Source organism: Balaenoptera musculus, chromosome 1, assembly GCF_009873245.2.
Source record: "Balaenoptera musculus isolate JJ_BM4_2016_0621 chromosome 1, mBalMus1.pri.v3, whole genome shotgun sequence".
NCBI lineage: Eukaryota > Metazoa > Chordata > Mammalia > Artiodactyla > Balaenopteridae > Balaenoptera > Balaenoptera musculus.
In genome coordinates, this window is record NC_045785.1 from 27,208,116 (window position 1) to 27,225,079 (window position 16,964).

The following is a 16,964-nucleotide window of genomic DNA, read 5'->3' on the forward strand; positions in this document are numbered from 1 at the left end:
TTTAAAACACTAACCTGATTTCACAGCTTCCCTGCCTTCCCCGGATGTTTCTCCATGGCCTACAGAGTGAAATCCAAGTTCTCTGCTAGACCCTCCCTTCCTGCCCCTGGCTGCCCCTCTCTCCTGTGCCCCCTGTCTCCCTACTGTCCACCCACCACGCTCGCTCCAGCCATTCTGAGGCCCCTGCACTCCTGAAATGAGCCGTGCTTTCTCTCTCCCTTCCCCCTGGGCCTTTGTGCACGCTGCTCCCTCAGCCTGGAACGCTCTCCCCTCCTTCTGTGTCTGGCATTCACCTATTTGTCCTTCAAAACTCAGTCCAGGCGTCAGCTCTTACAAGCAATCTTCACCAGTGCCATTCAGAGTGCCCGGTACATGGTGGGCCTTCAGTAGATGTTTGCTGGATGGATGGATGGATGGATGGATGGATGGATGGATGGATGGATGGTTGAGTAGGTGCTCGGTAATGTTTGTGGAATGGACCCAAAGGTGTCTCTCCTAGACTCCATTATCTGAATTCCTTAAAGAAATGCCTTCTCTGGGTTATGATTTAATGTTACGTTCTCTGTCTTCAGAGAAACCTGATGTGAGAAACTGACCAACTTAATGGCATTTCTGTCTTTATGAAAACAGAATTGAATATATTGCCCACTATGTCACTCAGTGTCCATTATATAAGGACTCATGATAAATTCATGCTTGGGGTTATTTCCAGGAAGCATCTTGTCTCTGCAGATGAAGATGTGTATTTTCTGCTGTCAGAAAATAAAAACTCTGCCTTCCGACGTGTTTCCGTTTTTGCTTTAGCTGACAAACAGGGATACCCAGTTTTATTACCTTATTACCTCCATGCACCCTGACCAATTCAGGGACCTGAAAGCAGCAACTCTTTCTGCTTTCTTTAGATGGAGTCAGTTCTTGCTTTATCCTTCGATGCTGTAATTTTTACTTTTTAATCTGAAAGCTGCCTCAAATCATCTCTAGTATAACTCTTAAATGAATGCATACTGGTGGCCAACGTCCAGGCCTGGAAGTTAGGGAAGGAAGGGCAGAACACCAAGCTTCTAGTTGAGAGGGACCGCGTACAGAGCCTCTCCAGGGATTCTTGGGGCTCCTATCATGACAGGGGTCTGGCAGGAAGGCCAAGGCAGAAGCGGAAGACCAATTGCATTCCAACTCTCGTGCCACCTTACTGGGCCACCGCTGACAAGTCATATTCTTTCCCTCCGCCAACTATGGCTTTCCTTTCCCCTAACTTTAAATGGAGATCTCATCAGCCCCCATTTTTTAAATTTATTTTTTTATTTTTTTATTTTTTAAAAATATTCTTGAGCAGGTCTAGTCTAGGCCAATTAAATCAGAATCCCTGTCTGTGGGAATTAGACATAAGCATTTTTTTTTTAATTTTTATTTATTTATTTATTTTTGGCTGTGTTGGGTCTTCGCAGCCCCCATTTTTACATTAATAGCTAATAACAACAACAATAATCGGTATCTTTTATGGAGGGCACACCGTGCACCAGGCAGTATGCTGAGAACGTCCATAGATGTCCCCCTTTGAAACTCTCCCCCTCCATACCTGTCTAGTGTTCCCATCCCTTTGCCGATGATGGAATGCCAGAGAAGCTGAGCATGTGCAAAGCCACCCTTCAGTAAGTAGCAGAGCAGGAATTCAAATTCAAGTGTATCTGCTGCCACCGCCCAAGCTCTTAACAATCTCCTCACAAATGGGCAAGGATTGGAGGCAATAATAAGGGATGAAATCCCCTGTGGAAATGGTAGGGATTGCTGATGGTGCTGCCAGGAAAGAGGAATCCCAGCGCCACAGCTTTGCTTCTAGAATCCTCTGGTGTCCTTTCCAAAGTCCTGGAAAGGGCTGGCTACTCTGGTTTTTGTTTTGTTTTTTCTTTTTTGGCCTCGATGCTTGGCTTCCAGGATCTTAGTTCCCCAACCAGGTATCGAACCCAGGCCCCCGGCACTGAAAGCCCAGAATCCTAACCACTGGACCACCAGGAAGTTCCCAAGGCTGGCTGCTCTGAAGTCAGGTTCAGTTCCTGGGACAACGTCCAGGGGAGGCCCATTCACGTGACAGTTGGCTGCACCCTCCTCTCTTCCTCCTGTTCCGGGGTTTGTCCCTTAAGAAGCCTGCCTGCAGTCTCCTTATGCATGGAGCCCCCTCTGGGCAGTTTGACCCTTTAGGCATAATCCACTCTAGGCAACATGTCGCTTTAGGCATCATGTCACTGTACTTTTCAGGGTCCTGCAAAAAGTCTGAGGCCTGAAAGTGTTATTATTATTAGCTCCACAATACAAAGAAGAAAACTGCAACGTTGAAATCAGTAAATATTTAATTAAATGCTAAATGTACCATTATGTCAACTTCATTAACTGTTGAATTTAGTAGTCATAAAAATTTCATTACATCTGATAAAAATTCGTAGGTTGGAGTTTTCTCACTGCACAAGATTTCCCAGGTAGGCACCAAGATTGGTGAGAAATCATAGCTGACCATAAATTAAATAAATTATTAATGGTCAAAAATTTGCAAAAGGAAAATGGCAAAAAAAAACCTTTCAATTTTCTTCTACAGCTAGAAAGAGATATTTATGGTGAGAGCTGGGTGTTGAAACTATGTTAGAGGACGGACAGGGCCTCCACGAGTAAGCTGTGAATCACCAGAGAACATAGGCCGTGCCCGCCTTTCTGAGTTCTCCATCCTAGCCGTGTTTGTGTCTGTGATGGAAGCCACGTGAGGAGAGCCTTCGGCTGGAGAATAGGTAGGGAGAGTTGTCTCCTCCTGAGGCTTTCCTGGTTTCAAATAGAAAAGCAAGAATCCCAGAATCGTAAATAATGATAGCTAACATTCATTGGATATGATGCATGTGCCAGACTCACTATTCTAAAGCACAGCTCGTGTATTATCTCAGTTGCCACAAAACAACTCTATGAGGTCAGTATTTTATTATCCCTATTTCACAGATGAGCAAACTGAGGCATAAAGAGGTGAAACAACCTGCTCAGGGTAATAGGGGTTCACAAATTGAACCCACTGTTCAAGGTGCTGAAGATAGAATAGTGAAACCTGATGCCTGCCTATTTTAGAGCTTGAAGCGAAGCAGTCAATGGTCCTGGACACCATTTCACGTGCTGGGCACAGAGTACATCAGTTTTTCCCACACCTGCTGTGTAGCAGGCACTTCTGGAATGCTTTGCTCCCTTCCTGTGACAATGTGTAGGCTAGAGGTGTTATTCATCTCCTAGCCCTGTGCCTTGCACAATTTTGGCCATGGTTGGTGCTAAAAAATGGACAAAGCCTAGAAAGGCTTAGTTGATGATTCGAGTCCATTCCTCCATCACAAAGCAAATTTCCCCAGTACAGCTAAAGTTCTCCCTCCCTACACGTAGCACAGAAGCTGTTATTGAGAAACTCCAGTGGCATGCACTTCAATGTAATCAACAAGGAAACTAATATACAGCACTTTTAGGTGTCTCTTGTGTGCCAGGTGTTGTTTTAGGGACTTTCCTTTTGTTAAATAATTACGTAGTAATAGGACATTTACAATACTTCTGCAAAATAGATATTCTTTATTGTCATCCCATTTTACAGATGAGGAGACCAAGTGTTATGAGCTGCATGGTGTCCCTCCAAATTCAGATGTTGAAGTCTTGACCCCTAGTGCCTCAGAATGTGAGGTACTATTTGGAGATAGGACATTTAAAGAGTGGTTAAGGTAAAAATCGGGTCTTTAGGGTGAGTCCTAACCCAACATGACTGGTGTTCTTATAAGAAAAGGAGATCAGGACGTAGACATGCACAGAGCAAAGACTATATGAAGACACAGGGAGAAGATAGGCGTATATAAGCTGACGAGAGAACCTCAGGAGGAACCAACCCTGCCAACACCTTGATCTTGGACTTCTGGCCTCCAGAACTGTGAGGAAATAAATTTCTGTTGAGTAAGCCACCCAGTCTGTGGTACTTGGTTGTGGCAGCTCTAGAAAGCTAATACACCAAGGCATAGAGTAACTTGCCTAAGGATACATTGCCAGGAAACATGAACTCAGAATTTGAACCCAGGTAGTCTGGTTCTAGAGTCTATGTGTTTTTCAATAATGAAAGTGTTCTCTGGGCTGTCCAAAATGGTAGCCACAAGCCACACGTGGTTCTTGAAATGTGGCTAATGTAACTAAGAAACTGAAATTTTATTATAACTTACATTAAAATTAAAATAGCCACATGTGGCTAGTGGCTACCAGATTAGATGTGGTTTGTTTATACTGGCTCTAAGTACTCCACTTAAGTATTTTTTCATTAAAGCATAGTTGATGTATAATATTATATAAGTTACAGCAGTACAATATAGTGATTCGCAATTTTTAAAAGTTATACTCCATTTATAGTTATTATAAAGTATTTGCTATATTCACTGTGTTATATAATAGACCATTATAGCTTATTTTATACCTAATAGTTTGTATCCCTTAATCCTCTACCCCTATAATGCCCCTCCCCCCTTCCATCTCCCCACTGGTAACCACTAGTTTGTTCTCTATATCTTTGAGTTTGTTTCTTTTTTGTTATATTCACTAGTTCATTGTATTTGTGCTTTTTAGATTCCACATATAAGAGATATCATACAGTATTTTTCTTTCTCTGACTTATTTCACTTAGCAAAATGCCTTCCAAGTCCATCCATGTTACTGCAAATGGCAAAATTTTCATTCTTTTTTATGGCTGAGTAGTATTCCATTGTGTATATATATATATATATATATCTTCTTTATCCATTCATCTGTTGATGGACACCTAGGATGCTTCCATATCTTGGCAATTGTAAATAATACTGCTATGAACATTAGGGTGCATGTATCTTTTTGAATTAGTGTTTTTGTTTTTTTGGATATATATCCAAGAGTGGAATTGCTGGGTCATATAGTAGTTCTATTTCTAGTTTTTTGAAACACCTCTATACTGTTTGCCACTTAAGTTTTTTGCAGACTCTTCTAGACACCTCAGCTCTGTGTTCCAAGAAACACACCCCTATCTTTGTTCTCTATCTCTGGTGTATTTCATTTTTGTTTTGTTTTGTTTTGCAGTCCTTGGCCCCTGTTGCCTAGTCTCCTGCCGAAGGGGAGAAGGAACAGAAGGAATGAGTGAGCTGCTAACTTTCCAGAATCCTGCGGCCTGGGCAGTACAGGGTCGTCGGTGTTCTGCTCTAAGCATAGGTGTCAGCCAACCAAATGCCAAGCAGCACAAACACTGAGTGACATTTTCAGAACTATTAATATTTCATCAGAAGTGATCACTTTTCCTTTAAATGCACTATCTATCTTAAAAGGTTTTCTACATTCTTAACTATAATTTTATTCAGTCTAGGTCCTCAGAATTTTCCCCAAAGGAACACATCTTCAATTTTATAATGAAAATCAAAGGGGAATCAAGCTCGGATTTCAAAATTTAGAGTCAACATTTCCAGGAACTCAGGCCCTCTGTAAAGAGCAAGGTTGTGTATTGGGCACCTGTGGTATGCCAGGCACTCCATACAGTATGCCATGAATTCATCCAACACAGATTTATGAAGTGTCTACTATGTACCAGAAATGTGATCTTCCTAATAATTTTTTTTTTAATTTTTTATTTATTTGTTTATTTATTTATGGCTATGTTGGGTCTTCGTTTCTGTGCGAGGGCTTTCTCTAGTTGTGGCAAGTGGGGGCCACTCTTCATCGCGGTGCGCGGGCCTCTCACTATCACGGCCTCTCTTGTTGCGGAGTACAGACTCCAGACACACAGGCTCAGTAGTTGTGGCTCACGGGCCCAGTTGCTCCGCGGCATGTGGGATTTTCCCAGACCAGGGCTCGAACCCGTGTCCCCTGCATTGGCAGGCAGATTCTCAACCACTGCGCCACCAGGGAAGCCCCTTCCTAATAATTTTTAACACCATTTTACAAAAAAGGACCCCTCTCATCCTTCTGCTTCATCTCCAATGTTACCTTACCTACTCTAAGTGGCCTGCCTGCATGGTCATCTGATGCTGCCACCTCTTCTCTCCCCATTGCTTCACTTTGTTGGTTAGTTTCCATCAGAGCCCTTATTTCATCTGTATTTATTACTTATTTACTTGCTCTGCTAGTTGGCGATCTATCTCCCTCCACAAGAGAATATAGGGTCCATGAGAGCAGGGACCATGCCAGTTTCGTTCACCTTCATGCTTTCTCACTGTCCCGCAACTCACCCGCACAGAGGAGGGCTCATCAGTATCTGGGGAGTGAATGAAGGATGGGAGAAGTGAAGACAGTTGTTAGGGTCACACAGCTAGTAAGGGGCAGTGTCAGGGTTCAACCCTACATGAACAGGCTGCCATCTCGTCTATTCGCGTCCAGGCTTCTTTCTTCTTTCCCGTCTGTCCTCTTGATAATCCTTTACTGGGGAAACACTGGAGGAACAACCATTGACTCCTGGGGCCAGAGACCCCCGGGCAGAGGGAGGTCCCATGTTGGTTCCGAGTTTAAGGAAGCCCCTCCAGTGTGGGGCGGAGCCCACCGAGCAGCAAGCGGTTAGCTTAGACCCTCTCTCGGCACCTCCGCCCACCCTGGGGACCGCTGAGCCCAGCGCTGGAGAAACCAGTCTGTATCAGTAGCCTGGGGTGCCTGGGTTTGAACCCCAGCTCCCCGCTTCCTAGTGGGCCTTGAACACACCCCTTTAGGACTTTGAGACTCGGTTTCCTCAAATGTAGAACAATAATACATAACGGTATCAACTTTAAAGCCGAGCGCTTGGCACATGGTAAGCGCCTGGTCAAAGGGCAGTTAGGGGTGAAATCAGTGATACCCGGGCAGGGACCAGCAGGCGTCCAGGTGGGTACGAGGAGCCCGCGGTGGCGGGGCGAGCCGGGGCACGGTGCCCTTGACCTCTAATGGGGGAAAGCGCTCTGGGGTCCTCTGGTCCCCGCCCCCACCCCACCGGAGGGCCTGGGGCACAGACCAAACGCAGGGCGCCGCGCGCACCGAGCCGTTGCGTTTGAAACCCAGCGAGGAATTCCAGCGCTGGACGGGAAGCGGGTGGGAGCCACCGGCCCTGCAAATCGGCGCCAGCCTCCCGCGGAGACAGCGCCCTTTTAAGGCGTTGGGACCCTTCCCCAGTCCACCCCGCAGCCCAGGGAGGGGACCGTGGCAGGTGTCTGCTGGGGGCGCCGGGGCGGGCGCTGGGCACTCGGGACCGTTCCTGTGGGCGGTGGAGCGGCCAGGAGAGGGGGACTGGAGGGGGAGTTGGGGCGAGCAGGGCGGGGCTCGGCCGGGCGGGGGCCCTTGGCCCTCGGTGGGCTCGGGGTCCCTGGGAAGGCCCAGTGAGAAACCGATGGCAGAATCCCGGAGCCCGGTGCCTAGCAGTGTGCCAGGCCCTCACCAGGTCATCCCCCAGGCTTAGCGAGCGATGATGGGCTGAGCCCCGGGCGCTGCCAGGAGTCAGGGGCCGGTGGCAACGGGAGAGTGCCAGGGACTGGGGGGAGAGCCAGCCCTCCCCTTCCAGTTGTTCCCAGATGTCATTCTGCCCCCCCAGGTGCCTGGTTCCTGAGCTCAGGGGGATTCCACGGTTACTAAGCTACTGGTTTTTGTTGACTTTTAAATATTTTCTTCTAAGGGAGAAGGGGAGGGGGGCAAAAGTCAAGAAAGAGCAAATAAAAACAAATCAAAATAAGTACCCCCTCCCCAAAAGAAAGCTGTCCTCCATCCATCACTTACACACAAATCGAAGGCCTCTGAACATAGTCACCTTGCTGGACCAACAGCTAGACAGAACTGACCTCCTTCTGCCCCATCCTCATCTCCCTTTCTGGTGAATGAGGGGTGGTGGTGGACGGTCCCCCTGTCTTCGAGCCCTGGGTGGACAAAGGGGCTTCCAGAAAGAGAGGAAGAGGATGGCCAGTGGGAATGGGCTGGCTTTGTCCTCAGCCCTGGTGGCCAAGCGCCCCTCCGCCCTGGGCCCGTTCCCCAGGTACATCTGGATCCACCAGGACACACCCCAAGACAGCTTAGACAAGACTTGCCATGAAATCTGGAAGAGAGTTCAGGGCCTGCCCGAGGCCTTGCAGCCCAGGACCTCCAAGGAGCAGCTCTCTGCCCCCATGGCTGGCACCCCAAGAGACAATGGCCTCAGCTTCCAAGAAGAGTGAGTGTCCCCTTACGTGACCCAAGGGAGGGGGGAGGAGATGAAGTCTAACCCTCTGGGGGAGTGTTTTGACCTGTTTTTCAGTCTGGCTAAACCCTAAAGGCTGTGTACTTTTCCTCCACCCACCATGGTCCTCTGTCCAGTAGGAGCGTTGATTGGGATCCTGAAGTTACCTGAGTGAAGGGCCAGACCAGGGCTGTATTTCTACTGCCTCTGTACCAGCCCACTCAGGGGATATTTCTTGTCTAAAGGCATTGGCAACTCCAATGTAGATCTGAGGACCTTGAAAAACCACCCTAGCCAGGGCTGAAGGCTAGAAGTCCGTGGCTTTCCCCAGAGGCAACTAGAAGATCCTTCTCCCCTGCCGCCCTCAAAGGCTAGGCATTGGCACAGATGAGTCTGATGGTTTTAAACCACATCTGGAATCCCCTAATACAGGGAGCAGCTGTCCCATTCAGCCTCCACGGAAGCCGCTGCGAGAGCGCACATCAAAATATTTACTGGGAAGGCACTGACATATTCAGAGGACATAATAGAAAATTAAAGTGCAGGAAGATGGCTGTAAATAGCCCATTTCCTGGATGGGAAATCCTGTGTCTGGGAAACACAGAGCTAAAAGTTTCTCCACGAGGGCAAAGTTGGGTAGATGTTGTTGGGGACGGATATTAGAAAGGAGAGGGAGGAACAGAGAAGAAGAAAGAACATCATTAGGAAAAGTGAGTAAATCCGGCGAGTTATTAATGCCACCATTGAACACTTGTTTACTGCTTTGTATCTTCAAAGCGGGCTGCAAACATTAATTAATCCTCCCAGAGTCCCTATGAGGCAGGTATTCGCGTCCCCATTTTACAGATGGATTAAGTATTAATAATTAAGTGCTAATTAAAGACTAAGTGATAATTAAGTGTTGCCTCTTCCAACACATGCTCCAGCTCAGCTCAGAGATGTTCTGGAGTGGGGGAACCCTTCAGGCAATTATGAGCTGAGTCTGGTTTCAGGGATTTCTACGCAAGAGCTAAGAAAGGCAAAACGTAACTGCTCCCCAGTTCTGCACTCCATGCTGACCCTTTTTGGGCTTATTTACTTGCTACACATGAAGGCGAAAGGCACTTTGGCTGTTATTGCCTACCCTGCCCCCTGCTCAGCAGTACACGGCTGGGATGGGAATGGCCCGTCTACAGCCAAAATCCTGCTGTCCTGCCCTCCGGTGGCACTGAGACCCTCTCCCCTGCCCACTGCCATCTGCTCTGGGACAGGGCCTTGGAGGGGGCCTGGGGGGCTCTGCTCAGCTCTCAATGGCCAAGGAGCTGATTGGCCACTTTGTGGACCAAGGGTCAGTGGCAATTTCCAGTAGATTGCACCCTCTCTGCCAGGTCACACGGAGTTAATGGAAACAGACTCTACTTCCAGTCTGCACTTGGCCGAAAACTGAACTGGCACACCTTTGGCCAGTCGCTTAACTCCATTTGGCCTTAATTTTCTCATCTGCAAATGGAGAATGATATGCCCTGCCTTGTCCATCTCAGAGTTGATAATGAGGATCAAATGTAATGGGGACAAGAAACTGAAAGCTACATTATTCCCGTGAGGCTGTCCCTAAATGCAATTCTCAGGGTTCAGGGGTTTTGGTTGTTGTTTTTGTTGCCTTCAATCTGGGGTTTTCACATGATGCTCATAGACCTTAGGGTGCTTCAGGGGCAACCCTGGAGTCAAGTGTCCTGGTTGCTGGGTCCCGATCCCCACATCAGCCAGAGCTGTTCGGCTTTTATGGGTTTTTACTTACTGAAGTTCTGAGTAAAGGCTGCATTTGAAAAAAGGGTTCTGCTATGATAAAAGAGCTAGGAAACCATTGCCTTAGATGAATAAATGATATCATAATCGTGCAGATATCAACCAAGTAGAACACAGTGAGCTGTTCTTGAAATAAAGGCAGCTGCAGTGGTGGAATCAGATAACTCTGGTTTCAGATCGCATTTCAGCCCTGTGCCAGCTGCGGGATTTGTTTAATTTATGTGAGCTTCAGTTTCCTCATCTGCCAAGTGGAGATGATTACTACGCATTTCATCGGGTTGTTGGGATGATTAAATGGGATATTTAAACATTCCCGGTAATAACTAGGATTTGTAAAAATTCCTTGTAATAATGATGATGATGATTTCCTTAAGCCCTACAATTATTACATGAAGTGGGTACTATTTTAAACTCCCCCTCTTTTTACTGTTTGTTATGCAAATGTTCAAACACATAAAATAGTATAATGAATGTCTGTCAATCAGCTTCATTAATTATTAACTTTGGGTCATTCTTGTTTCAATTCCTCCCTCCCCTATTTTTCAATTAGATCCTTTTTACAGCTGAGGTAACAGGTTTGGTGGGGTTCATTTCTTTGTCCGAGGTCCTACAGTTAGGAAGTGGTGGAGTTTCAGGAAACAAACCCAGGACCATCTTAGCCACTACGTGATAGAGTTGGCCGCCTTCTCCTAGAAATTAAGGCATCTTTTTGGAGAGTCAGAATATTCGGCAGTCCCATGTTCTGAGTGATCACACATAGATAACAGATTTCAAATCCAGGGAGCTGTCCAGCATACTTGTGGGATGGCTTCAGGCCCACAAGAGAACCTCGCAGCTAATCTGCCTACTGCTTAATTTTGTAAACCCAGTTTGGGTTTTGGAGCTGCTAACTGCTATCAGGGCAGGTAGATAAGTAAGCTCTAGAACTCTTGTTAGCCAGATTTTTTTTTTTTTACTTTGTCCCCATATATCATAGAAACCCAGACATTTCAAGTTTGAAAGGGATCTTGAAGGCTATCTTCTGCTGCTTGAATCCCTTCCTCGACATCCTTGCCAAGTGGTTATCCACTTGTACACTTTCTTAGATGCAGAGCTCACCACTTCCTAAGGTAGCTCCTTCCTTTGCTATGAACCCTGACTGTCAAAAAACCATTTTCTTCCTGTGCTGAAACCTGTCTCTATCAAACTAATACCCATTGATCTGGATTCTGCCCTTAGGGCTCCAAACCAAATCTATCCCCGCCTTCCTCTCAATAACCCTTTAGATATTAAAAGATGGCAACAACACTCCTCCTAGGATTTCTTGTTTTCACAAGCTGAGTATCTCTGTTTTTCTAAGTTTCCCTTCATGTACCAACTTGGTCAGTTTCTTGCCCACACTGCTGGTCCCTGGGGCAGTGCAGCAACCAGAATCAAGTACAATAATCCAGGTATGATCCAATCCAAGCAGACTGGATTCTCCCCATCTATATTCTGTATTCCTGTTAATGGCAATTAACACCACATTCACTTTTCTCCACAAGCCAACTTCAGCCTATGGACACATTTTGAGTTCATTCATTCATTCATTCCTTCAGTTATTCATTCAACAAGTATTTATTAAGCATCTACTATGTGCCTGGCTCTGTGCTAAGAGCTAGTGGAATAGAGCTGTAAACCAGATGAGGTCCTGCCTTCCTAGAGCTTACATTCAAGTAGGGGAGAGAAACAGAAAATAAGTAAATAGAAGAGTATGATAACTTTAGAATGGGAAAAGAACTGATATTCTAGTTGGAAGAAACAAATAATAAACACATAAAAATAAACCAAATAATTTCAGCTAGCAGAGAGTGCTCTGATGGAAATAAAACTGACTAAAGTACTAGGGGGACCTCCTTTAGATGGGGTGGTCAGGGAAGGACTCTCTGAGTAGAGGCGGTCATTTGAGCTGAGACCTGGACCCCAAGAAGGAGCCAGTCAGGTGAAGATCTAAGGAAGGATGTCCAGGCAGAAAGGAGAGAAACCACAGAGACTCTGAGATGTGAGTGGGCTTGGAGAGGGACAACACGGCTGGGGTGTAGTGAGTGATGCGACGTGGCACAGGGTGATACCAGAGACAGTCAGGCAAGGTCTCAGAAGGCCTGGAGGACCACAGTAGGGAGTTCACATTTGATTCTCCATGTTATGCGAGACCTTTGGAGGTTTTTAGGAAGGGGGTGTAACACGATCACATTCACTAGTTTTTAAAGATGTCTCCAGCTGCTGTGTGGAGATGGTTTGTTAGACAGGTGAGAGAGCAAGTTGGGAGACCTCTGGGAAGATGCTGCAATAGTCCAGATGAGCACGATGGTGATGGTGGCTAGACCAGAGTGATTGCAGTGAAAATGGAAAAAGTGGGGGATTCGGCGTGTATTTTGAGAGGAGTCAAAAGAGCCTGCAGATGGTTTGGGGCACACAGATAGAGACATCACAGCTGAATTGAGGTTTTTGGCTTGAGCGCTGGCTGGACGGTGGTGCATTTGTTGAGGTGGGGAAGAAATGGGAGAAATGGGCTATGGGGGAGAAATCAGTAGTTCTGTCTAGTGTCAATTAAACTCCAGAATCTTGTTCAGTTATCTTTTAATTAGTCTTAAATTTGGGCTGAGAGAATTGTGGAAAGCCACTTACTGACTCATATTCTCGGATTACCTATTCATTCAATCCCCCTGTTGCTAAAACTTCACAGCCTTAGAATGGGGGTTTTGGATTTGCTGTTGACTCCATTGCCCTGACTGTGAAACGGCATTTGTTCATTCCCTCATTTATGGATTCATTCAACAGACATTCACAGTTGCCTTCTGGGTGGCAGGCCCTGTGCTGGGTCCCAGGGATACAGAGATAAGTAGGACAGAAGCCCATCTCTCTGAGAACTACCAGTCTAGTGGGTGGGACGGACACAGATCCATGTGACAGCAATGATGTTCAACAAATATTTATTGTGCATGCCTGGCAAAGTGTGAAAGCAATACAGTGGTGAAAAAGATGGGGACAGTCTCCGAGCTCCTACCTGGACCTTCAGCGTCTTGAGGAGGGCAGGTCACAACGTATTAGGATAAATGTCCGGATGAAGTGCCAGTGTTGTGGGAGCACACTGAGGGGACACATGACCTGGGCTTGGAGCTTAGGGAAGGCTTTCTGGAGGAGGCTGGGGGAGGCGAGCTGGAAGGTCTTCCTGAGCCAGACCCAACTAGGAGGATAAGTCTACAGAAAGAAAGGAAATCCATTTAAGCATTTAAAAAACAGAAATGATTTCCTGACTGGCAGCCTTCTGAGGTACTATCTGTCTCATGAAGGAAGAGGGCTGTTTTGCACTTGCTCCAGTAAATTTTCACTGTTTGCACCCATTGGCCAGTCCTCCAGGCAGGAGAGCCACTGCGACTTGGAACCCAACGTGCTGCCTTGTTTGAACTGTTCTCCCAACAAACCAGTCCTTTGTTGCTACAGTTATTAAAACGGTAAGAGAGCCACCTTTCCGCTCTCATCCACCCCCACGCAATTTCCCATCACCCCAGGGAGTTTCCCGTCCTTCCCTGCGCTTATAGGACTCTTTCTGGAGGCTTTCTTCTCAAGACCCAGCTCAGGAAAAATGGGATGAATCCTATTTTTCTGGAAAAGTTGCTTGGACTACATCCTCACTTTTATTTATTAAAAAATTTATTTTTTTTAAAGCTTGAAACCTAGTGTTGGGAGTGATGAGGACAAGACTCACACATGGAAACTCGGACTGATGCCCTAGAGCAGAAGCCAGTTCTGGACACCCTTGGAGTCTAATGCTCACTCCAGGCTAGCATTTTCTCCCCTTGGAGGGGTCAAACCTCTCTTTGAGAATCTGAGGGAAGCTGCCATACACCCTTTGGCCTGAAACACATCCTCACATCCCTTGACATTTTAGAATGTCAGAAAACCCCAGGCCCCAGGTTGGAATCCTTTTCTCATGGACACTTAAGTGTCCCCTTCCCTTAAGCTTCCCAGGGCTGGGTCTCAGCCACTACTATGACCCCAATCACGTTGACATCAATGCATCCTCCGTCCCGGTTGTCAAGTGAATTAGTGCACAAATAGTGCTGCAGATAGAGGTTCAAGGCCCTTGACCCTTCTCTCCTCCAGTCTCCTTACACATCTGTCAGTTGCCTTCATGATGGTTTTTGATTCCTTGCTTCCCTGCAGGTCTCTCTTCTGCCATTTTCAGATCATCTCATCTTACTGTGCCTGGTTCCTTTCCCTCTTGGATGTCCTTCACCCTTTACCAGCTTCGTCTTCCTGAAGCACATCAACAGCACTGCTCAGGCATCTTCCACGGCTTCCTCATTGTCTTCTGAACCCCCTGACCTGGTCTTGAAAAGAGTCTCTGTAGTTGGCCCTACCCACATCTCTAGGTGCACACCTGGCTGCTCTTCTCCAGACTCTCTGTAAACCAAGATGCGCCACAAGCGGCCACACATTCCCTTACCTTTGCTCAGGTTATTTCACTACCAGGAATGCCTTTCTTCCATCTCTCTCTGTCTACTGAAATCTTACCCATCCTTAAAGACCTGGAATTAGTGTATCATTCTGTAAATTTTTCACTGCTCACCCCATTTAACATTTCTCCTTCCTCCCTCTTCCACGTTCCTTTTTAAAAATTTAAATAAACAATTATATCCCCTCTCTTTCCTAAGAGTTTAAAGGTGGCTCAGATAACAATAAAATAAGGAGTATCCCAGTATATTTCCTAGCTGTCACCAAGTTGCTCAAACTTTCTGTGCCCCATTCTCCTCATCTGAAAGATGGAAAAAGTCATAGTGACCACCCTAAAGGACTATTGTGGAGGTTAATGAAAGAATGTGTGCAAAGTTCATACAGCACCTGGCAGAAAATAAGGACTTCAAGTTCATCATCACCCTATTATCATTACTATCAAGGACAAAATGACAAGGGTTAAGTAATCAAGAACGGTATGGGGCGAGGAGACTTATATACCAGAAAAGCTAAGCTAAGGAAAAGTATTCAGTGGAGGCCAGCATGTTGCTTTGAGACTCTTGGCAGCTGGGGCAAAAAGTGGAAATATACCAGTTAGTTTCTGTAACTCATATCATCTAAGAAGAAAAAGCAGGAGAGGTCATCAGGAGAGACAAATCCTTCCTTAGCTCTGAGGACCTAATGGTAGGGGTCTTTATATGCAGGTAATAGAATGGAAGAGTCAGTTTATAACCAGCTCTTGTGTTGACCGTTGGCCAGAGGAGAGGACACAAAGACCCAGTGGGATGTGTCAACGCCATTCTGGCATAGGGTTTCTGATGAGGTGGTCACCTGGCATGTATTGTACGCTGCTGGTGGCAACAGTCTTTCTTTCCCCACCTGACCACGGTTTCTTAAGGGCAAGGGCCATGTCTAGCTCATCATTGTCTCCCCAGCGCCCAGCCGAGTTCCTGGCACGCAGTGGCAATGCAGTGTGTATGAATGAATGAGTAAGTGAATGATGGATGAACCATAAAAATGCCACTACAAGGAGAGTGAGGCCCAGAGGTTGCCAGGATCCGAACCAGAGGTCACAATCATCAGAGGAAGCACTGAGTGACGTAGGGACGGGATATCAGGAAGCCAAGACATCGCAAGGTCTTTTCCTCCTTCTGCCTTGAGCTTAAGAAGGGAACTAACATTTTCTTGAGCACCTAATATGTGCCAGGCTCTGTGTTTAAAATTTCTGTTTATCACATTGTCTTAGCAACCCTTCCCAGTTGATGGTCAATATTATTCCCATTTTACAGATGAGGAAGCTGGGGCTCAGAGAAGTTAGGCAACTTGCCCAGAGTCATCCAGTTTGGAAGGGGCAGAATAAGGATAGGGACCTGGTGAAGCTTTAAGACCAGAGCTCTTTCCCTACACCAGGAGCCATTCAGAATAGCCCTTCCTCCTCCTGCTTAACACTGGGAGCCATGAGCGGTGAAGGGAAGATGAATCATGATTAACATACCACGTCCTGTGTCCCCCTTTTTAATTTAATTTTATGGTTTTGGGAGCCGTGTCGCAGGCTGTAGGAGCCTGTAGAGATGGGCCACCGGTGGTTTGGTTTAATCCCCTTTTTAATATCTTTGTTGCAATGTTCTTTCCAATTCAGCTCCCAAGTCACATTTAAAAAAATACCTCTTCCTTAGGGTAAGCCTCTTCTTATTAAACAGATTCAAATGAAAAGTTTTAAAGATAATTTGAACAATAAGAATCACTCTGTAGCTCCCAGCCGAAGTTCCTTTATTGCTGTATTTACTCCCCAGTATTTCTTGTCTCATTCCCCAGCTCACTGAATCCTTCATCCCCCCACCCTTCCAGTCGGAGGCTCAACCCCTGCCTGCCTCTGTGTACTCCTTTCTCTCCCCTCCAGACAGATGGAGGGTCAGGGAGGGGGCAGAGAGGAAGGTCTCACTTCCACCTGCCAATCTGTCTTAGGAGACTGTCCCACCTGCCCTGAGGGACAGGCGGGGGTGGGGAGGGGAGCTGAAGTGTCTGAAGGGAAATTCACACCTGGATGTGTGTCCTCAGGTGCATCATTTGTACCAGAACTGCAGGCCTGGGGGCAGAGGGTGGAGGAGGTATACTGGCTCAAGAATGCAGATGCCTGGGCCCCATTTTTGACCAACTGAACTGCCATTTCCCCAGGAGTGCCCAGGGAATCTGCATTTGAAACAAGCACCACAGGGGATTCCTGTGCATATTTGTAGGAAGTTCTCTGATACTTTGGGGGTCAAAGATGATGGAACCTTAGGCTTCAAAGGGACACCGCTTTGAGAAAGAGGTGTTCCAAAAAAAGCATGAAGGAAGGAGATCGACCGTTTTTGGGTTCTAAGAGGATGCCAGGGACATTGTAAAAATGGACTCTACTCTGTGTGAAGGCCTTTGCTAAGAAGTGAGATGAACATCTAGCCCAGGCGTGGCATTCGGGCAGCTGAGGGATTTCACAGTGTCGTCTCCCTTAACCCCCGGCGACGTCAGCATCCCCACGGTGCAGGTGACCGCA

The 16,964-nt window shown here is 46.7% G+C and overlaps 1 protein-coding gene across 1 annotated transcript in view; it reads left to right on the plus strand.

Moving 5' to 3' along the window:
- Window positions 1-7,835: 7,835 nt before the first annotated feature.
- C1H1orf94 (chromosome 1 C1orf94 homolog) overlaps window positions 7,836-16,964 on the plus strand; it is a 35,818-nt gene continuing 26,689 nt past the window's right edge. Inside the window, exon 1 of the mRNA XM_036835747.1 lies at window positions 7,836-8,164. Coding sequence (XP_036691642.1) covers window positions 7,836-8,164 — 329 coding nt within the window. The remainder of the gene's footprint in view (window positions 8,165-16,964) is intronic.